At 42.8% G+C, this 21516-nt stretch overlaps 2 protein-coding genes across 2 annotated transcripts in view; both read left to right on the top strand.

Moving 5' to 3' along the window:
- Positions 1-16935, top strand: part of dnah12 (dynein, axonemal, heavy chain 12) — a 50982-nt gene extending 34047 nt beyond the window's left edge. Inside the window, exons 30-79 of the mRNA XM_069660212.1 lie at positions 224-380; positions 488-660; positions 769-921; positions 1007-1246; positions 1474-1719; positions 1804-1923; positions 2012-2121; positions 2245-2428; positions 2543-2683; positions 2773-2856; positions 2992-3180; positions 3288-3407; positions 3543-3731; positions 3806-3957; positions 4083-4221; positions 4341-4507; positions 4626-4881; positions 4995-5291; positions 5474-5652; positions 5803-5995; positions 6146-6307; positions 6398-6592; positions 6763-6896; positions 6984-7146; positions 7249-7329; positions 7415-7591; positions 7681-7812; positions 7919-8008; positions 8089-8229; positions 8324-8565; positions 8633-8780; positions 8888-9033; positions 9541-9755; positions 9845-10037; positions 10129-10321; positions 10408-10580; positions 10804-10944; positions 11038-11196; positions 11288-11583; positions 11664-11917; positions 11995-12135; positions 12238-12375; positions 12455-12688; positions 12784-12972; positions 14593-14696; positions 14791-14995; positions 15084-15221; positions 15322-15413; positions 15529-15596; positions 15744-16935. Coding sequence (XP_069516313.1) covers positions 224-380; positions 488-660; positions 769-921; positions 1007-1246; positions 1474-1719; positions 1804-1923; positions 2012-2121; positions 2245-2428; positions 2543-2683; positions 2773-2856; positions 2992-3180; positions 3288-3407; positions 3543-3731; positions 3806-3957; positions 4083-4221; positions 4341-4507; positions 4626-4881; positions 4995-5291; positions 5474-5652; positions 5803-5995; positions 6146-6307; positions 6398-6592; positions 6763-6896; positions 6984-7146; positions 7249-7329; positions 7415-7591; positions 7681-7812; positions 7919-8008; positions 8089-8229; positions 8324-8565; positions 8633-8780; positions 8888-9033; positions 9541-9755; positions 9845-10037; positions 10129-10321; positions 10408-10580; positions 10804-10944; positions 11038-11196; positions 11288-11583; positions 11664-11917; positions 11995-12135; positions 12238-12375; positions 12455-12688; positions 12784-12972; positions 14593-14696; positions 14791-14995; positions 15084-15221; positions 15322-15413; positions 15529-15596; positions 15744-15937 — 8427 coding nt within the window. The 3' untranslated portion in view covers positions 15938-16935. The remainder of the gene's footprint in view (positions 1-223; positions 381-487; positions 661-768; positions 922-1006; positions 1247-1473; positions 1720-1803; positions 1924-2011; positions 2122-2244; positions 2429-2542; positions 2684-2772; positions 2857-2991; positions 3181-3287; positions 3408-3542; positions 3732-3805; positions 3958-4082; positions 4222-4340; positions 4508-4625; positions 4882-4994; positions 5292-5473; positions 5653-5802; positions 5996-6145; positions 6308-6397; positions 6593-6762; positions 6897-6983; positions 7147-7248; positions 7330-7414; positions 7592-7680; positions 7813-7918; positions 8009-8088; positions 8230-8323; positions 8566-8632; positions 8781-8887; positions 9034-9540; positions 9756-9844; positions 10038-10128; positions 10322-10407; positions 10581-10803; positions 10945-11037; positions 11197-11287; positions 11584-11663; positions 11918-11994; positions 12136-12237; positions 12376-12454; positions 12689-12783; positions 12973-14592; positions 14697-14790; positions 14996-15083; positions 15222-15321; positions 15414-15528; positions 15597-15743) is intronic.
- Positions 16936-17747: 812 nt separating this feature from the next.
- asb14b (ankyrin repeat and SOCS box containing 14b) lies at positions 17748-20470 on the top strand. Its single transcript, XM_069660646.1, has 9 exons — positions 17748-17875; positions 17965-18017; positions 18113-18244; positions 18339-18497; positions 18584-18829; positions 19002-19170; positions 19252-19786; positions 19899-20052; positions 20134-20470. The coding sequence occupies exons 1-9, from the start codon at positions 17748-17750 to the stop codon at positions 20310-20312; spliced, it is 1755 nt and encodes a 584-aa protein (XP_069516747.1). The 3' UTR covers positions 20313-20470.
- Positions 20471-21516: the final 1046 nt, after the last annotated feature.

Below are 21516 nucleotides of genomic sequence, written 5' to 3' on the forward strand. Positions count from 1 at the left end.
AGTTGTGAAGATACCTATTTAAAATAAGATATTATTCTTTTACCACATAAAAATACTTTGATCCATGGTAATAATATTGCTTTACAGATTCATTTTTTATATTGTAGAGGTACAAAAAAATCTCACTCCAGACCAACTGACCAGTTTTCTACTTTTGATGACAATGACACAGAAACAGCATCACCTTGGAAATAGAAAATGGGAATTTTTTTTGTCTCTGTAGGGTTTGAAGAACTACTATCAGCAACTCCAGAATCAGCTGAATGACATTGTTGAGCTGGTGAGAGGGAAACTGCCAAAGCAAACACGGATCACTTTGGGAGCTCTGGTCACTATCGATGTCCACGCCAGAGATGTGGTCATGGAGCTCATTGAGAAAGGTGACTCTGAGCACTGAGTGGACTGTGACAGAGTTATGTCTCTGTTTAGAAATACCACCAAGACAGTATGGTTGACAGTAAAATAATAGTTTTTTGGTTTCTAACAGGTGTATCAAGTGAAACCGACTTCCAATGGCTAGCCCAGCTCCGTTACTACTGGAGTAACGAGAATGTTCGTGTTCGCATAATCAACTGTGACGTTAAGTACGCCTATGAGTACCTGGGAAACTCACCACGTCTGGTCATCACTCCACTGACTGACAGATGCTACAGAACCCTGGTAAAATATCTGACAAGTACCCTTCATAGAAAAAATACATTCACACTTTTATTGGAATATTTCTGAGTGACAAGAACATTAAAGCTCAAAGCTCTCCCTGTGTTTTAGATCGGGGCTTTCTACCTGCATTTGGGTGGTGCACCCGAGGGTCCAGCTGGAACAGGAAAGACCGAAACCACCAAAGATTTAGCCAAAGCTCTCGCTGTGCAGTGTGTGGTCTTCAACTGTTCTGACGGACTAGATTACCTCGCCATGGGCAAAGTAACACCAGCAGGACATTTTAAATTCATATTCTTAATTGTAATGTCAAAGTAACTAACATGTACTTTGGTGCAATCCCTCACAGTTTTTTAAAGGTCTGGCGTCATCTGGTGCTTGGGCATGTTTTGATGAGTTCAACCGCATCGAGCTGGAGGTGCTGTCTGTGGTGGCCCAGCAGGTTCTGTGCATCCAGAGGGCCATTGAGCTGAAGCTGGAGTACTTTGACTTTGAAGGGACCATGCTCAAACTCAATCCCAACTGCTTCGTGTCCATCACAATGAACCCTGGCTATGCAGGACGCTCAGAACTCCCAGACAACCTCAAGGTCTCTAAGCAGTGAACTATTTACTTTATCACGCTTGCAGTGAGTTGCATTGTTTATGATGTTGATCTGCTTTATTGATCTCAACTCTTTTAATCATTCTAGTTTGCTTGCCAGCTGCAAATTATACTCTGTGATGCAGCGGTGTTGCTTTTACACCCAGCAAGAAGAGTGTGACCGAACAGTGGCAGTAAAACATTATCTTCTTCTTCTTTTATTTCTCTGTGCAGGTGTTGTTCCGAACAGTTGCCATGATGGTCCCTAACTACGCATTGATAGCAGAGATCTCTCTGTATTCTTATGGCTTCCTCAATGCCAAACCACTGTCAGTAAAGATTGTGATGACCTACAGGCTCTGCTCAGAGCAGCTGTCCTCCCAGTTCCATTATGATTACGGCATGAGGGCTGTCAAAGCTGTGCTCGTGGCTGCAGGAAATCTCAAGCTCAAGTATCCTGATGAGAATGAGGACATACTGGTGTGTGTGCTGAAATGAATGCATTTGCTTATTATTACTGTTTGGCTTAGTTGGCTCATTTTTTCTGCATTTTGTAACATGCAGCTCCTGAGGTCCATAACAGATGTTAATGAGCCCAAGTTTCTTTCTCACGATATTCCACTGTTCAATGGAATCACCAGCGATTTGTTCCCAGGCATCTCCCTTCCTGAGGCCGACTATCAGGTCAGATATCCTGAGTCTTACAAGGCCTTTGTATTGTATTTATCGCTGTTGACTATTTTTAATCTGTGTTTATTTATATCCTTGGCAGCTGTTTCTGGAGGCTGCTGAAGAGTGCTGTAAAAATCATAATGTGCAGCCGACCCAGGTTTTCTTAGAGAAGATGATCCAGACTTATGAGATGATGATAGTCAGGCATGGGTATGTTGTGTTTACATTTAATTGTATTGTTGTTTATTATATATTTTTTTAGTTTTCATACAAATGGAACATGGTTTCGAGTGAATATTTGATACAGTATGAAATTATCCTTTTGTGAATCAGGTTCATGCTGGTGGGAGAACCTTTCGCTGGGAAGACCAGAGTGCTTCACATTCTCGCTGACACGCTGACTCTCATGAAAGAGAGGGGGTACGGTGAGGAGGAGAAAGTCATCTTCAGGACATTGAACCCAAAGTCCATCACCATGGGACAGCTCTTTGGACAGTTTGACCTAGTTTCCCATGAGGTAGACCTGTGCCGAGGATTCTCTTATATTTATCCAGGAATGGTGTATGTAGTGCAGCTGTAGAACAGGTGGCTCTTTGGTCTTTTCACTGATGTTTGTTTTCCTCATTTTTAGTGGACCGATGGGATTGTGGCCAACACATTTCGCGAGTTTGCATCGGCTGACACACCAGACCGTAAATGGGTGGTGTTTGATGGTCCCATTGATACGCTGTGGATTGAGAGCATGAACACTGTGCTGGATGACAACAAAAAGGTACATACTACACAGTGAAACCCTGTTATATTTACATTTATTCGGTTTTCAAATGACCTTTTTTTATTTGCTTTTCTCTTCCTCCACAGTTGTGCCTAATGAGTGGTGAGATCATCCAGATGTCCAATCAGATGAGTCTGATTTTTGAAGCCATGGATCTATCACAGGCCTCGGTGAGTTAGTTATTCAGTTAGAATCCAATCGTAGTAAAGAGTTAGTAAATGTAAATAAACAATGTACCTTGCTTGATTGACAGGATTGCTATCATTTTTTTTCTGGTTTTCTTTGGTTGTTTTCTTCCCCTGTAGCCTGCTACTGTCAGCAGGTGTGGTATGATCTACATGGAACCGTCTCAGTTAGGCTGGGAGCCCTTAGTGATGTCCTGGATAAACACTCTTCCTGATTCTCTGCAAAGCCCGGAGAACCGCACCCTGCTGCTGGAGCTCTTCCACTGGCTCCTGCCGCCTGCTCTCAGGATGCTGCACAAACACTGCAGAGTGAGTGGCCCCAGGCCCTGAAACATCCAGACACAGATATCTGTAGAACAATAATACATTAAAAACTACATTACATTTGAAATACTGTTTTTTTTTGTCTTTTGCAGGAAGTCGTTTCCACTAGCAACAGTAACACTGTCGTGTCCTTGTGTCGACTGTTTGAGATGCTGCTTACTGAACCTGTAAAGAAAAGTCCTGCTGATAAAAATATTCGCACCTGGATGATGGTAAAAGGACTCAATCATTTATCATTCTGATTAATATTGTCATCTAATTTCTGATTTCAATCTGGCTCATGCAAACATTACCATTTCAGTTAAAGTATATATTTTTGGACACCTTCTCTTCCTTTGTGACTGCAGGCGGCTTTCGCCTTCTCCCTGGTGTGGTCTGTGGGTGGCAGCTGTGACGCAGACAGCAGGGAGAGGTTCAGTGAATTCTTCAGGGGGATTGTGACGGGAAAGGAGGAGGAGCATCCGATCCCTGCCACTTTGGGGAAATGGGAGTGTCCAATGGATGAGAAAGGCCTGGTGTATGACTATTTCTATGAGGTATTGTGTAATAACATCGCTTTGAGGTGTTTAATTTGCATTTAAACAAGTTGTAATTGAAGCCTCTTGAACAGTTTAAAGGAAAAGGCCACTGGGTTCACTGGAATGACGGCATCCAGAACGTCAACCTCGGGGACAAAAACACCAAAGTGCAAGAGATCATTGTTCCCACTATAGATACAGTTCGCTACACCTACCTCATGGACCTCTGCATCAGATATGGAGTGTTAGTATTCTACCCGTGTCAGATAAAATAAAGTATTTCTCATTTCATATTGGAATGGATTTATTCACATTTCTTCTGAAACTAAACTGACTTTTTGGCAACATGTCCTGAATTTCTCTCCTTAGGCCTCTTCTGTTTGTTGGTCCCACTGGCACAGGGAAGTCAGTGTATGTGAAGGAGAAGCTGATGAACAATCTGGACAAAGACCTCTATCTACCCTTCTTCATCAATTTTTCAGCTCGGACTAGCGCAAACCAAACTCAGGTCAGCTTTGCATAAAACTGTTCTTGCAGATATGTTTGGATTGCTAGAAATATATAATAAGTTATAAGAATCTAACAAGAACTGACAATTATTTTGTCTGTATCTATCACATTTTCCAGAGTATCATCATGTCCAGGTTAGATAAGAGAAGGAAGGGGGTGTTTGGGCCCCCCATGGGAAAGAAGTGTGTCATCTTTGTTGATGACATGAACATGCCTGCGCTGGAACAATTTGGAGCACAGCCTCCTGTGGAACTCCTTCGGCAGTATATAGACCATGGAAACTGGTATGTATCATCCACTTTACAAACATAACTTAAAGTAAAATTTACTATATTTATTACACAAGAGAAGCCAAGGCATTATTCAGTGAACATACAGACCTTTTCTGTTATGCTCTGGCAGGTATGACCTGAAGGATACCTCCAGGATCACTCTTGTGGACCTCCAGCTTGTCGCAGCTATGGGTCCCCCTGGTGGTGGGAGGAACGCCGTAACATCCCGCTTCTTGCGGCACTTTAACATCTTTAGCATTAATGCTTTCAGTGATGACACCATGGTTCGCATCTTCTCCAGCATTGTAGCCTTCTATCTCAAAAACAATGAATTCCCACCTGAGTATTTCACCATTGGTAGCCAGATAGTGACAGCTACAATGGAAGTGAGTCCCCTGAGAAATGAACATTAACTGATCAAATGAGAGGATAAATATTATTTTTGTATATGTAAAACATTCTTATAAATCATATTCATATTCTCTTAACACTCCCAAAGGTGTATAAGAAAGCCATGGAAAACCTGCTTCCAACTCCAGCCAAGTCTCACTACACCTTCAACCTGCGAGACTTCTCGCGTGTTATCCAAGGCTGCCTGCTGCTGAAGAAGCAGTCCCTGGAGAACAAACGCACTATGATACGCTTGTTTGTCCACGAGGTCTTCCGCGTCTACTATGACCGCCTGGTGGATGATAAAGATCGAGCATGGCTCTACCAGCTGATGAACGGCATCCTCAGAGTACACTTTAAGGAATCCTTTGACCAGGTGTTTGATCACCTGAAACAAGGAAGTAAAGTAAGTTTCGGTTAGATTTGCAGAACCTTATTATGTATCACAATATGTTAATGAGCGTGTTTTCTACTAGCATATGAAACATCAGTTTTTTGCTCCACTAATGTAAAGTATGTACATGTGTATGATACAAATAGGATCATCTAAGGTTTTAATTTAAGCGATACATTTGTCTCCGTTCTCAGCTGGTTGAAGAGGACATGCATAATCTTCTGTTTGGTGACTACATGAATCCTGACCTGGAGGATGATGAGCGCTTGTACGCTGAGGTGCCGTCAATGGAAAGCTTTGCACAAGTAGTGGAGTCTTGTCTTGATGAATACAACCAGATGCACAAGAATCACATGAACCTCGTCATCTTTCGGTGAATTGCTCTACAGTCAATTTAGCTTGATGCACTGCATTGAATATTATATTGCTCTTAAACTATTAAGTAATACAGGTTAAATTATAGAAAAATAATAAAGAAAAGATTTATAGACTCAAAAATCTGATAAAAATGTGTATTTTGTAGCTATGTCCTGGAGCACCTGTCTCGTATCAGCCGTGTGTTGAAGCAGCCAGGAGGCAATGCGCTACTAGTGGGGGTGGGAGGCAGCGGACGCCAGTCCATCACCCGTCTGGCTACATCCATGGCCCACATGACCATGTTTCAGCCTGAGATCTCTAAGAGCTACGGCATATCTGAGTGGAGAGACGACCTGAAGGTGAGAACTTTGTTATCGGACTTCACTGTCCTGTGTCTAATGTATTTCATATATTTTTTCATACACCTTTCAGTGCGTGATACTTTTGCATTTTCAAACTAGAGCAAAAATGTAACAACATCCTGTCTCCCTCCTTTATTTATACTTTAGATGCTGCTGAAAAATGCTGGGGTGAAAGGTCAGAAGACAGTGTTTTTGTTAACTGATGCTCAGATCAAAGATGAGGCTTTTCTGGAAGACGTTGACAGCGTCCTGAACACAGGGGAGGTGCCCAATCTGTTTGCCATCGACGAGAAACAAGAGATCATGGAGGTAAGCTGTCATAAACTGCATGTATTCCCCTAATCTGCAAAAGCCTTATATATTTATGCTTATTTTTACTCTTCATCCTTCTTTCTTCAGACAGTGCGTCCCATTGCCCAGGCCGGTAATAAGAATTTGGAGTTGAGTCCTTTGACTCTGTTTGCCTTCTTCGTGGCGCGCTGCAGAGAGAATCTGCACATTGTTGTAGCCTTCAGTCCGATCGGAGACGCCTTTCGAAATCGCTTGCGCCAATTTCCATCTCTTATCAACTGCTGCACCATTGACTGGTTCCAGGTACTGCATTCATTTTATAACTGGCTTTAGTTGTTTTTTATTTGTAGTAAAATCTATTGCATATGATGGACACAGAGAAAACTGTTTATGTATTTGTGTCAGCCAATCAGAAAAGGAAAGTAGAAAAGGGGGTTTGCTAATAGACACTGTTCTTTTCACTGCCCTGACAGCCATGGCCAGAGGAGGCTCTTGAGCGGGTAGCCAACTCCTTCCTGGAGTCACTGGAGATGAGTGAAAATGAGAGGCAGGAGGTCATACCCATCTGCAAAACATTCCACACCTCTGCCAAACAACTCTCACACAGGTATGACTGATGGTTATTAATGACTTCTATATTCAAAAGGTTAAGTATTTGAATAAGCTCTTAATTACACTGTTGATTCTCTCGCAGATTCCTCTCTGAGCTAGGCCGCCATAATTACGTGACACCCACATCCTACCTGGAGCTGATTGCAGCTTTCCGGCTGCTGCTCACTCAGAATAGAGACACTGTCATGAAAGCTAAACAGAGGTATACCAACGGTCTAGATAAACTAGCCTTTGCTGAATCTCAGGTATGCGCAGCACGAGTTCTGCATGAAAATGTAGTTTCCCTTTTTATAACTAAATGTTCAGCGTACCTTTGCACGGCTCATTTGAACAATGTTCCTCTGCAGGTTGGTGAGATGAAGAAGGAACTTGTAGACCTGCAGCCAAAACTGGAACAGGCAAAAATAGACAACAACAAAATGATGAAGGTGAAAAAACGGCTTAATTCAGCTGCAACATCAACCTACAGTCTATTTAAATATACAAAATGTTATTAAACGTGACTGCTTCCAGGTGATTGAAGTGGAGTCTGTGGAGGTGGAAGCCAAAAGTAAAGTTGTGCGTGTTGATGAGGAGGCAGCGACAGTAAAAGCCAATGAGGCTCAGGCTCTGAAGAACGAGTGTGAGAGCGACTTGGCTGAGGCCATCCCCGCACTGGAGGCTGCTCTCTCAGCCTTGGACACTTTAAAGGTGAGCACCGTCTCACTGCACTGATTCTTTGTATTAACTTTGTATCAACAACAGTTTGGTAACATCTTGACCTGTGTGTTTCGTTTCAGCCCTCTGATGTCACCATTGTGAAGTCAATGAAAAATCCTCCGTCAGGGGTGAAGCTGGTGATGTCAGCTGTGTGTGTGATGAAGGAGATTAAGCCGGATAAGATAGCTGACCCTGCTGGGACTGGAAAAAAGGTTAGACAGAGGATGTCATACTTTGTGAAGTAATCAAAGTTGTCTGCCACTAAAAATAAAGCCAAAGCTAACTTTACCTAAAACATTTTAACATTGCATTGTCTAGGTTTTGGATTACTGGGGTCCAAGCAAGAAGCTACTGGGTGATATGAACTTTTTACGAGATCTTAGAGAATACGACAAGGACAATATTCCGGCGAGTGTTAGGAAAACATCATTCTAAATGTATTATTTAATATGTACCCACTGACTAACCCCTCTGTTTCTTCCCTGCAGGTCCCTGTGATGCAAAAAATCCGCAGTGAGTACATGACTAATCCTGACTTTGACCCCAGTATAGTGGCAAAGGCCTCCTCTGCAGCTGAGGGTCTCTGCAAGTGGATCAAAGCAATGGAGGTGTATGACAGAGTGGCAAAGGTAGTAGAGTGGTTTTTGCTTTGCATAGACTGTTATCTCTTGACTTCTCCTGTTGAAACATGCATGCACACTTCAACTTTTATCTCTGTTTTAGGTTGTGGCACCTAAAAAGGCCAATCTGGCAGAGGCGCAGGAGTCCCTGGCTGCTACCATGGCCCTGCTGGACCAGAAGAGAGCTGAACTGAAGGAGGTCGAGGACCGTTTGGCCGCACTCCAGAAAACGTTCGAGGAGAAGACGGAGGAGAAGGCCCAGCTGGAGTTCCAGGTGGATTTGTGTGCCAGGAAGTTGGAGAGGGCGGAGAAACTCATTGGTGGACTGGGTGGAGAGAAGACCAGGTAAGGATGAAGTATAACAATATTAAGTTAAAATTTCTGCTAATATACTGACTGAATACGTTTTTAGATGGTCTAAGGCAGCAGATGACCTGCAGAACACGTATGACAACCTTACTGGAGATGTTCTCATCTCTGCTGGTGTCATCGCCTACCTGGGAGCCTTCACCGCTGGCTTCAGACAGGACTGCACTAAGTCATGGACCAAACTCTGCCAGGTAACAGTCTTCTAGTTCTTTATTTAGACTTTATCTGCTGTTTTCTTTTCATTCAAACTCACTCAAGTGTTTATTATGTTTCTTTTCCCCTACCTTAATATCTGTAGTCTAAGAAAATTCCTTCATCAGACGACTTCTCACTCAGCAAGACCCTGGGAGATCCCATTAAGATCAGGGCTTGGAATATCGCAGGCCTTCCCAGTGACTCTTTCTCTATCGACAATGGTGTCATTGTCAGTAATTCACGCAGATGGTAAATCCATATATCCTTATGTTACTTATTACTTCAGAGGGCGTAGCATGCTGTTTCACATTTTAAGACATATATATAATGTTACAATGTTGGATGTCTCTACTAAACATGGGTGACGTTTAAAATCTGTGGGTGTATGTTGGAGTAACCCCCAGGCTTCTCAGCTCAGGCTGTCGTGAACGCTAGGTTTCACACAGTTTCTTCTACACGCTGCACTTTGCGACGTCACAAAGTGCAGCCTCAGCAGGCTTCAGAGAGCTGGCCAATCAGAAGAAAGTGGGCTTGTAGGGGCGGGGTTTCTTAAAGGGATAGAGCTGACTGAGTGGTTTCAGGCAGAGGCTGTTTGAGGGCCTGCACAGAGTACCAGTGTGAGAAAGTTTTTTTCACTGTAAATTATGCTAAGCTACTCCACAGGTATCACAGAGTGAAATATGATTAATGAAATAATTAAGAAGGTCAACAATTCAACCTAAGATTCATCTCATGCTCAGTGTTTTGTTCGTGCAGGCCTTTGATGATTGACCCTCAGGGTCAGGCCAACAAGTGGGTGAAGAATTCGGAGAAAGACAACAACCTGAGTGTGATCAAGCTGACCGATGGGGACTACATGAGAACTTTGGAAAACTGCATTCAGTTTGGAACACCTTTGCTATTAGAGAATGTAGGAGAGGAGCTGGATCCTTCACTGGAGCCACTGCTGCTCAAACAAATCTTCAAACAAGGTGCTGTGAGTGTGAGATGAATGGCAATGATCAAAATTTGAATTTTAAAATGAAACAGAAAATTGAATGTAATGTTTTGTTTCACCTAGGCGGTGTGGATTGCATCAGGCTGGGGGAGAGTGTGATTGAGTACTCCCGTGATTTCCGTTTCTACATCACCACCAAGCTGAGGAACCCGCACTACCTCCCAGAGCTGGCCACCAAAGTGTCACTGCTCAATTTCATGATCACCCCAGAGGGCCTGGAGGACCAGCTGCTGGGGATTGTGGTCGCTAAGGAGAGGTAGAGCTCATAAACTGATCATCTGGGTATACCAGTGAATTACTTCTTATCACTTTGGTAGAGCATAATTTCTGCTGTATGTACTTTACAGGCCGGAACTGGAAGAGGAGAGGAATGCACTTATCCTGCAGTCAGCTGCTAATAAGAGGCAGCTAAAGGAAATTGAGGACAAGATCCTGGAGACCCTGCAGTCGTCTGAGGGGAATATCCTGGAGGATGAGAGTGCCATTCAGATTCTGGACTCTGCAAAGATCATGTCTAATGAGATTACCAAGAAACAGCAGGTGTGGACAAGGCACAAAAAACTCTTGAATCGTGAACCTGACAAGTCTGATATTTGGAGATCTGATGTTCTATATGTTTGTTTCAGATTGCAGAGAAAACAGAGATCAAGATAGCGGAGTCAAGAGAGGGTTACAGACCCATCGCCAAGCACTCCTCCATCCTGTTCTTCAGCATTGCTGATCTGACCAACATAGACCCCATGTACCAGTACTCTCTCAGCTGGTTTGTCAACCTCTACATCAACTCTATTCAAGACAGGTAGGTGATGCACATGAAGTGTAATCTGCAGTGTCCAAAATTAGGTGATGCAATGAGTCAAATCTGCCCGGACAGTTCATAGAACATTGCTCCCTATTCGTACGGCGTAAACGCACAGGATGAGCACATTTAATACTGTTACAAATGATTTGCTTTCTATTCAGATGTCAGGTTCGGTTCATGGTGTTCTGAAGCTTCCTGTTTTTTGTCTTGCATTCATCAGTAACAAGTCCAAGATCCTGGAGCGGCGGCTTCGATACCTGATTGATCACTTCACCTATAACCTGTACTGTAACGTCTGTCGCTCTCTGTTTGAGAGGGACAAACTCCTCTTTTCGTTCCTCCTGTGCTGCAATTTACTTCTGTAAGTCTTTAAAGCTCATGGGGGAGGAAATTGGTATGAGATATGTTATGATAATTTGATCTCAGCTTTTAATCGTCTTCTATTTCCACCTAGAGCAAAACAGGAGATTGAGTACTCTGACTTCATGTTCTTGCTGACTGGAGGAGTGGGTCTGCAGAACACCATTGCTAACCCTGACCCCAGCTGGCTGCAGGACAAGAGCTGGGATGAGATTTGTAGAGCCAGTGATCTGCCCGGCTTACAAGGAATAAAGTAAAATAGCATCACCAAACACACACAAACGCACTCAACCAAATATTCCTTTAAACTAATGGAGTGAATATAACTGTATTTTATTCCACAGAGAGGCTTTCATCAAAAGCCCAGGAGACTTCAAACCCATTTATGACAGCAAAGAGCCGTGCAACACTCCTCTGCCCACTCCCTGGTGTGATCGGCTTAATGAGCTGCAGAAGATGATCATTGTTCGCTGTCTCAGGCCGGATAAGATAGTGCCAGCTGTGACTAAATACGTGACCGGCAAACTGGGCAAGAAGTTTGTCCAGCCGCCTCCCTTCGACCTGAGTAAGAGCTATCTGGACTCAAACTCCACCATCCCTCTGGTGTTTGTGTTGTCTCCAGGAGCCGATCCCATGGCGAGTAAGTACAAAAGCCCCAGTTATTTACTATCAAGAATGCTTCCCCTGAAGATAATCAGGAATAACATTATCCCTCCACAGGCTTACTGAAGTTTGCCAGTGACAAGAACATGGGTGGTGCCAAGTTCCAGTCAATCTCTCTTGGGCAGGGCCAGGGGCCCATCGCTGCCAAAATGATATCCACCGCCATGCAGGACGGGACGTGGGTGTGTTTGCAGAACTGTCACCTGGCTGTTTCCTGGATGTCCACCCTGGAGAAAATCTGTGAGGATTTCAGTCCAGGAACATGTCACCCAGACTTCCGCCTTTGGCTCACAAGCTATCCTTCATCCAAGGTAAAGTTTCATGCTTTTATTCAGCACGTGTACAAATTACAAGCGTTTGTTATGACTATAATCCTTTTTGATATCAGTTTCCAGTGACCATCCTGCAGAACGGGGTGAAAATGACAAACGAGCCTCCCACTGGACTCCGTCTGAACCTGCTACAGTCTTACTTGTCAGATCCTGTTTCTGACTCAAACTTCTTCAATAACTGCACCAATAAAGAGCTGGTGAGTTGCTGGGAAGCTAATTTACATTTTGTGTTTGCATTTATTCATCAGATCGGTCTCTTATATGTAAAACATTGTGTATCTCTTGGACTTCTCCACTAGATTTGGGAGAAGCTCCTGTATGGCCTGTGCTTCTTCCATGCTCTTGTTCAGGAGAGGAAGAAGTTCGGTCCTCTTGGCTGGAATATTCCCTACGGCTTCAATGAATCTGACCTGCGTATCAGCATCAGACAGCTGCAGGTATCCAATCAGAGTCTCAGAGGCCAAGTTTCTACTGTCACAAGAATCCATAATGCCTTTAACAGTTTCTCCTCTTTAGCTGTTTGTGAATGAATACGATGAGGTGCCCTTCGAGGCCATAACGTACCTGACCGGAGAGTGTAACTACGGCGGCCGTGTGACAGACGACTGGGACAGGCGGCTCCTGATGACCATCTTAGCAGACTTCTATAACAAGGACATCATTGAGAAACCTCGCTACCCTTTCTCCCCTAGCGGAGAATACCATGCTCCACCTAAATCTATCTACGAGGACTACATTGAGTTCATCAAGGTAAAGACGCTTACTAAGGAGCAGTAATATGTATTTGTCTGTTTTTTATCAACATGACTTCCAACTGACGAGCAACACCCTTTGTTGTGTTTTAGGAGCTTCCATTCAGCCAGCATCCCGAGGTGTTTGGGATGCATGAAAATGTCGACATTTCTAAAGATCTTCAGCAGACAAAGCTGCTGTTTGATTCTCTGCTGCTCACCCAGGGTGGAGGAGCTAAGGGCGGTGCTAGCTCTGGGAGTGACAACACGCTGTATGACATAGCAAATGACATCCTCACGAAGGTACAAACTGATTACATCTCTTATTCATTCAGCAATTTTTAGCCATGCTAGGAACAAGTCTCTAGGGATGCTAATGTCTCTTTGCCCAACACTTTGAGACCCAGATATCTCCACAACTATTTGATTGATTGCCATGGAATTTTGTATTTGTATTTTGGACATTCATGGTCCCCAGAGGAGAAATCCTACTGTTCCCCTGAGTTTCCCTTTTGTGACATCAGCAGCTTATGGTTCTCACGTGTCTTGTGAAATATCTCAACATCTACTTCATGATTCCCAGACAAAACTATTAGACGAATTTCAATTATTCATATCCCATACACAATCAGGGTTGATCGCAGCGATGCGGATTTGAGACTTGGTGACTTGGACTCGGGTCGACTCGAGCCACTGTTTTAAAGACTTGTGACTTGACTTGACAAAAAACAAATGACTTGAGTCTTGACTTGACTTGAGGCATGATGACTCCGATGACTTGTGTTGTGTGTGTTCATAAGTTTAAATGTTAGCTGTTAGATATAAAATGATATGTATGCAGCAAAACTGGGAACCATTATTGGACGACTCTAAAAGCTCCCCGGTATGTGATCATCATGTCAGTCAAACTCCTCGCTATGGCAACACGCAACATCAAAGCGCCCGTTACCTGATGTTTTTCCCAAAAGAGAAGCCTCATCAGTCGTACTCATTACTACTGAATACGGTCTCAGACCAGACCATCATCATGGCTGCGTCTGTGCCAAGATAATACAAATACAATTCATTGTCATACTTTTTGAACACGTTATATAAATTGGCCAATAATATCATTATTAGATGGTCTACTAATACCTTGTCTTTTCTCTTTATAAAGACCGGATACTACAGGTAAGAGTGTGTGATCTTGGGTGGAAGAAACGACTTGACTGGGGACTTGACTTGCCGTAACTAAGGACTCGACTTGACTTGACATAACCTGTGACTTGACTTGAGTTGCCCAAGAAAAAATGACTCTTGAGACTTGGACCAAATGACTTGAGACTTACTTGGGATTTGAGCTAAGATGACTCGGTCGCAACACTGGTGAATCGTAATCACATTGCTGATCCCATAATTATTATTAACTGCAATCATCAGGCCTAAAGTTTGACTATATCCAATACACTCATGACCAAATATTTGCAAATATAATTACATTCCCATCTGCCTTAGTGTGTGTTGCTAATTTGTACATGTTATCATGCTAATACACTAAACTAAGATGGGAAGATGTTATAGCTACTGTAAGCCTGTTGGCATGCTGACATTAGCACTTAGCTCAAAATACTGGTGTGCCTAAATGCAGTCTTGCAGAGCCTCTAGCATTGCTGTAGACTATTAGCTTTCCATCATAGGTACAGATACATAGTTTGTCTGCTGTGAGAGAATAAGAACATGTTACTCCCTCATCCTTTTTAACTTGTAAACTTACTTTTAACATATTCTAAAGATTTAGCTAATTTTTGGAGGGAGATTCTCATGGCACCAGTGCAGGTGCAGATTTCTAGTAGTGTCAATTTCTGTTAGCGTTTCCTTTTGGATTGATTACAATCTGCATACACTTCATTGTTTATTGTTAACTAACACTCTTATTTCCCCCAGCTTCCAGCTAACTTTGACACCGAAGCAGCTCTTTTGAAGTTCCCAGTGCTCTATGAGGAGAGCATGAACACTGTGCTCGTCCAAGAAATGGAGCGCTACAACACGTACGGACAAAAAGTACAGTGCCAAACTTAAAGACACACATTACATCTTCACAGATTTTAAATCTCTTTACTGCTGTTCTTCCTTTTTTCTCAGGCTCTGTAGTACGATCCGTGTGAGTCTACAGAACCTGTTGAAGGCCATCAAGGGTTTGGTGGTGATGGATGCAGAGCTGGAGGCAGTTGCAGGCAGTTTGATAGTGGGCAAAGTTCCAGAGAAATGGGCAAAGCGCTCCTACCCCAGCCTCAAGCCTTTAGGCAGCTACATTACAGACTTCCTGTCAAGGCTCAAGTTTCTGCAGGTGAGACTGCTTAGGAAGGATAAATGACTGTATGGAAGCTTTGTTGGGTGTGTTACTCCACTTACCATTTTACTCTGTGTGCCTGCAGGATTGGTATGACTCCAGTAAACCCAACGTGTTCTGGCTGTCAGGCTTCTTCTTCACCCAGGCCTTCCTGACAGGCGCTATGCAGAACTACGCCAGGAAATACCACGTCCCCATTGACCTGCTTGGCTTTGATTTTGAGGTTAAAGACACAATTTGTAATCCCTCCATTTCCACCTTAAATATCTTCTCATAGTCCTCAGAGAATATTGATCTATATTTTCATTGTGGTTACACTTCAGGTTCTTCCTATTGATGAGTCTGATACATCGCCTGAGGACGGTGTTTACGTTAACGGATTGTTTCTGGATGGAGCTCGATGGGACAAAGAAAGGTAGATGTTCATATCAGAGTTATTTGTCGAGAAATATTTTATATATATATTATTATGATAGTGAAGAATTAAGGAGAATTAAAGCTTTAACAAATGTTTGTCTTCCTGTCTTCAGTGGAGTTCTGGCTGAGCAGCATCCTAAAGTCCTGTTTGACGTAATGCCCATCATGTGGATAAAACCCTGTAAGTGCATGTAATTCATGTTTTCAGGTTTCTGTTACGTTTCTGTTTAGAATACGTGTTTTTCCTCCTGATATTATTTCCTCTTTCTTTTCCTGACTTCCTGCTTCTTATTTCCTTTGTCTCTTTGCTTCCCTCTCTCCCCTGCAGCTCAAAAGACGAACACCGATCAGCCTCAGAAGCTGTTTGTCTGCCCTCTCTACAAGACGAGTGAGAGGAAGGGAACCCTCTCCACCACCGGCCACTCCACCAATTTTGTCATATCCATGATGTTGCCCACCAGCAGGCGCACTCAGCACTGGATCAAGCGTGGTGTGGCCATGCTTTGCCAGCTTGATGACTGAATTCAGACAAGATAAAAGCACACTACTGTGACAGATTGAACTTGTTCTCTGTTCATTCACAGTATGAAATTTTTTGTGGATACTTATGGAGAGGTACATGGAATGGTGCATGGTAATCTTTATCCATAATGGTGGATTTGCTGCTACAAAATAAAAGCATTTTTCTCCAAAAAGATTTGAACTAAAAATGCTTTAATTCACATGGAAGTAACAAAATGTGCATCAGACACATTCTGACTTTTAAAAAGGAAAATACACCTTTCAGTCGAAAGCAGACCCTTAGCTGATTCTAAAACAAAATCCACTGAAAAGGGTCTGAAAGCATTCGTTTTATTACATTAACTAAACCTCAGAAACATATTGCATGCAGCTCTTGATTACCCTGCACACAGCATAAATGTTTATTTCCCTCGTGAGCCCACAGTATAAATCCGCCTATTATACAAGCTTCTGTTCAGGCTCACACTTCTGCCTTTTGAGGTTTTCACACCAGTTCACAGGAGTCCTTTCTTGGCAGGAGTCCAAATGTGGCTTTAGGAACACATTTTCAGTCATGTACTGTTACAGTTATGTGGCCAAAAAATAACTAAAGTACAGAACAGATGGCTTGTAATGAGAACCTGAAACCTTTATAACAAGGAACTTTGCTGCTGTCAAAGCTTAATGGTTTTACTTACAGACAGCTACTTCTGTGTAAATATTCTCTATGCTCCTGAACCACTCGACCTGTAAGAGTCTCTTCATCCCTCACTGTGAACTGATTCTGTCTACAGACTTGTGAACACCTCTGCTTTGTCTTTATTCTAAAGCACATGCTAATCTAACACACATTGCAAAAAAAATAAAAAATAGTTTCTTACAATTAATTATAGATTAAACACTGAACTCTATATGCACTATGTGGGAATATGTACTTACTATCTCATGCATCTTGGAATCGGTATTTAAGATCATGACTCAATGAATTGCACAAATTTTATAATCTATTTAATCAAATTAAAATCCGCAAAGATATGTTCCTATTTTTTTTAATAAATGTGTGTGTTATGAGTGAATATGTACATATGAGCCGAGTGGTGGCAGTTGTTGCTGTGCTCAGCGGGTCAAAGCTAGGTGCCGGCTGTGAAGACCCCGTGATCTGACATTTATACTTGGAGAGATATAAATAGCTGCAGCATGTGTGTGTACTGAGGAGCCCACTGGTTCTACTGTTGTAAAAGCCAGCGAAGGTGCACGGCCATTTCACTGAAGGTAAACAGCAGACAGTATGTAATATGTAATGTAATTTCAGAGTATAGACAAGCTGTTTCACTTCTGTTTATTTTTAGGATGTGTTGTTCAATTTCTAGGTCATTGAACAGCACTTGTGTCTGTAGAAATGTGTTGATGTGGCCTAACGTTTCTTTGCCGCATGTTTTTGCTAATTTAAGAGTCATAGTTGAGAAATGCTCACACTAATCGTGCTGTATGAATCTGCATGCTTTTGTTTCGACTACAGAAAGAGAGGAATACTCTGCAGGACAGCTGCTCTTACAGGTGCTGTAAAATTCTGATATATAGGTCAACAGCTTGAATGCATTTTAGTATCAAAACTAGCATCTAAACTCATCTAATTCAACAACAGGAAAAAGACTGACTGCAACTAATCAGTGCTTAGTTTTACTGTGCGGCAGTAAACTTCTCCCCGTTGGTATTCAGGGCTACAAGCTGTGTGCGAGTTCTCTGTGCCTGATTTAATGGTCTTGTTTACCCCTATGCCTGTGCCTCCTCAGAGCAGCCCTGAGTGCATTGACCCTTTCTGGACTGACAGATGAACACAGAGACGGAGGATGACTTTTATCAATCGGAGGACGACTTGGATGATGAAGATGAGGCAACTCAATACATAATTGAACAAAGTCTTCTTCAGTACAGAAAGCTGAAAGGATTGAATCCAAGGTTGATCTTGAAACGCCCTGAATTAAATGTCTCTTTTTGTGCATGGCGTCTCTGTTGTTGATCTTTTTATGCACTTTTTCTTTCCATAGTGATCTGAAGCTGAGTGAAGACCCTGATGAGATTTTCAGAGCAATCAAGGAGGGTAAACAGATATGATTCTTCCACCTATAAAAAGGGGATTTATCTTAAATTAATATTGCCACAATTTCTCATATTACATCCTGTCTTCATGTTCAGGTGATGAAGATGCTCTGCGCAGAATGACGGTGCAACCGGAGACTCTGTCCAGAGTGGATGACCGAGGATGGATCCCTCTGCATGAGGCTGCAGTGCAGGACAATAAAAGGATACTGGAGATTATCTTCTCAGGTAGTGACGTTATTAAAAGCATGACTCTTATGTGTGACTGTATAGACTACTTTTTTAAATCTGACATGCTGATTGGTCGTGTGTTTGGCTCCAGCTTCACCCCCGGGTGCACTCCAGTGTCGTACCCTGAAGGGTGAGACGCCGCTGTTTCTAGCTGTGGTTCATGGACTCAGAGAGAGCGCTACATTCCTGTTACAGAACGGATCAAGCCCCGATCTCCAGAACGATGAGCAGGATTCACCTTTAGTGGCAGGTATCTGACACCTGAGAACAAAACACATCTCATTTTACACATACAGCCTATTTTACCAACGTCTTTCTTCTCTCTTATACTCTAAGCTATTCTGAATGACCAGTACGACTTGGCCACGCTCTTGCTTCGCTACAGTGCCAGTGCAGACCAGACAGGACCACTGAACAGGACAGCGCTACACGAGTCCTCCTTTTTAGGCCTGGAGAACTTTGTGTATCTGCTCCTGGAGTCTGGTGCCAACCCCAATGCGTGTGACATCAAGAAAAAAACTCCACTGGCTCTGGCTGCACAGAATGGGCACCTGAATGTGGTGGAGGTCCTGTTACAGAAAGGTAAATGAAATAAGGGAAAGGATTGCAAAAGGGTTTGGGTCTCATGACCTCAATTATAAAGCTGATCTGACACATGATGGTGCAAAAAGACAGAATAGAAGGATCTATTTGCAGTTTGATATTATTTGTTTTCAATCTGTTTTTAAGAGCTGTTGATTTCCTTTCCGTTTAGGAGCCAGTGTGTGGTGTGAATCAGAGTCAGGCACTATCTTGTTTGAAGCAGCAGCATCAGGAAACCCAGACATAATCTCCCTCCTGCTGGAACACGGAGCAGATCCCAACCTACCTCTTTACAGTGGGCACCTGCCAATCCACCGTGTGGCCTACCACGGACACATACTGTGAGGAATACCTATGTTACATCATGCAGCTTTCCCAACTTTGCACTGTTGTGTTCTTACACGATGACTCCTCTCTGACAGGGCTCTGGAGCACCTCATCCCTGTGACGAAGCTGGACGCAGTAAAGGAGAGCGGGATGAGTCCTCTCCATTCTGCAGCCGCCGGAGGTCATGCACATTGTGTGGAGATGCTCCTCAAAGCCGGCTATGATCCAAACTTCATGCTGCACCCAAGGGTGCGGCGCAACTACGAAGACGAGCGAAGGTCTGCCCTGTTTTTTGCTGTGTCCAACAATGACCTTCAGTGCACCCGCTTGCTGCTGGAGGCTGGGGCGATGGTGAACCAGGATCCTATCAACTGTTTGCAGGTTGCTCTCCGACAGGGCAACTATGAACTCATCAACACGCTGCTGAAGTCCGGGGCGAATGTGAACTACTACTCCCGAGTGAACACCACCCACTTCCCCTCAGCGCTGCAGTACGCTTTAAAAGATGAGGTCATGCTGAGGATGATTCTTAACAGTGGGTATGATGTGAAGCGTTGCTTTGACTGTCCCTATGGTGATAGTTCACATGACTACGCTCCTTGGACGACCTCCATCATCAAAGACATGGTGGTGAGTCAAGGCTTGTCTCAGAGAAAAACTGTGTAAAGAATTGAAAAGATATGAATGAATTCCACAGTGGAGTAACACTTCAATCTTTCTACATGTGTCTGTCTCTTTGTAGTTCTGTGAGGTGATAACTGTTTCCTGGCTCAAGCACATATCTGCTCAGGTGGTGCGCCTCATGCTCGACTACACCGACCATGTCTCCTTCTGCACCAAACTTGAGGACACCTTGAAGGAGCAGAAACAGTGGCAGGAGATCTGTCACATTCAAAGTAAGCACTGCTCCATAATTTGCTCTTGTGCATAGATAACGTTGTGTGCATTCAGTGACTTAACATGTCGGTTTCATGCAGGAAATGCACGGAGTCTGAAGCACCTGTGCCGTTTGCAGATAAGGGAGCATTTCAGTCGTCTGCGCCTGAGAGCCCCAGTTTTCATCAACTTTCTCCCTCTTCCTCCCAGGCTGAAAGATTACCTACGTTACAAAGAGTTTGATGTTTACAGCAGGGGCAGCATGGTTAGCCTGCAGTGAGAACACATGTACCACTGTCAAAGAGGGACAAAGACAATCAGTATCTATTGTCTGTTTGACTTGATATTTTTGTCGTGGACATTGTTGATTTCCCAGAACATCTTTTATGTACTTTATGCCTTGCAATATTATTTCTACAACAGTACATACTTTTGTGTTCTTTCCTCTAATTGCTACAGTGACTTGTAAATCCCTCCTGTAAAGATGTATCTGTTTAAATGCCTCAAACATTTTCTATGATAACTGTATTGTTTTACACTCAAAGTCTTATTGTAATTGGAGGTCTCAGTCTTACACTGTGAATACAGAATAGTAGAATAAAATCTTAAGGAGAGATGGCATCAAAGAATAAGACCAAAACCCAATGAAAACTTGTCAATGTAATCAGAAACATCCGAAATGGAGGAATGACAGAATCCCCGCTTCTTTGTCACCACCTGGTGGGGGAGTGAAGTATTACAGGAGTGGTTGGAGAGGTGAATTGTTCTTTTACGTGCTGTTTTTCAATAAGTTTGTTGATCAATATTCATCTACTAGCCACCTACGTCTGTGGGGCACAGGTGTGTGGAAAAAGTGGTGCATAATGATACAAAAATAAAATTATTATTAGTAGAGTAATTATATCCAGTTGGGTCATGCATGACTCCACAGCAGGAATTTTCCTATTTGGCTGCAGGTGACATGTTATTATTACGAAGGAGTATTACGGCCCCACTAAGAAAAGAGAATAAACTCGAAATGTCGAGAATAAAATAAACTCATCGGGTCCATCAGATATCTGATATTTATATATTATTTCATGGTATCATCATGCCTGATGCTCGTTGAAGTGTAACAGGTTAAAGTGGAGTTACATTTAACTCATTTATATTCTGTAGTCATTTAATCTGACACTGACTGATGAGGTCTAGGAGTTGACTTTATTCTCGACATTGTTTTTTTTACTTTATTCTCCACATTTCGACTTTATTCTGGACATTGTTTTTCGACTTTATTCGCCACATTACGACTTTATTCCCGACATTGTTTTTTGACTGTATTCTAAACATTTCGACTCTATTCAAAACATTGTTTCTCTACTTTATTACCAACGTTTCGACTTTAATCTCGTAATTTCAACTTTATTCTCGAAATTTCGACTTTAATCTCGAAATACAACCCCCCCAAAAACTCCCTTTTAATTTATTTTTCTCGAAGCACTGCT

The sequence above is a fragment of the Semicossyphus pulcher genome, unplaced genomic scaffold, assembly GCF_022749685.1.
Source record: "Semicossyphus pulcher isolate SPU_LCO1_2020_fin unplaced genomic scaffold, fSemPul1.0.p SCAF_13, whole genome shotgun sequence".
Lineage (NCBI taxonomy): Eukaryota > Metazoa > Chordata > Actinopteri > Labriformes > Labridae > Semicossyphus > Semicossyphus pulcher.

Coding starts and splice junctions, on each gene's coding strand:
- asb14b (XM_069660646.1), top strand. CDS start 17,748: ATGAACACAGAGACGGAGGATGACTTTTATCAATCGGAGGACGACTTG. Junction 18,498..18,583: donor GGATTCACCTTTAGTGGCAG/GTATCTGACACC, acceptor TTATACTCTAAG/CTATTCTGAATGACCAGTAC. Junction 18,830..19,001: donor GGAGGTCCTGTTACAGAAAG/GTAAATGAAATA, acceptor CTTTCCGTTTAG/GAGCCAGTGTGTGGTGTGAA.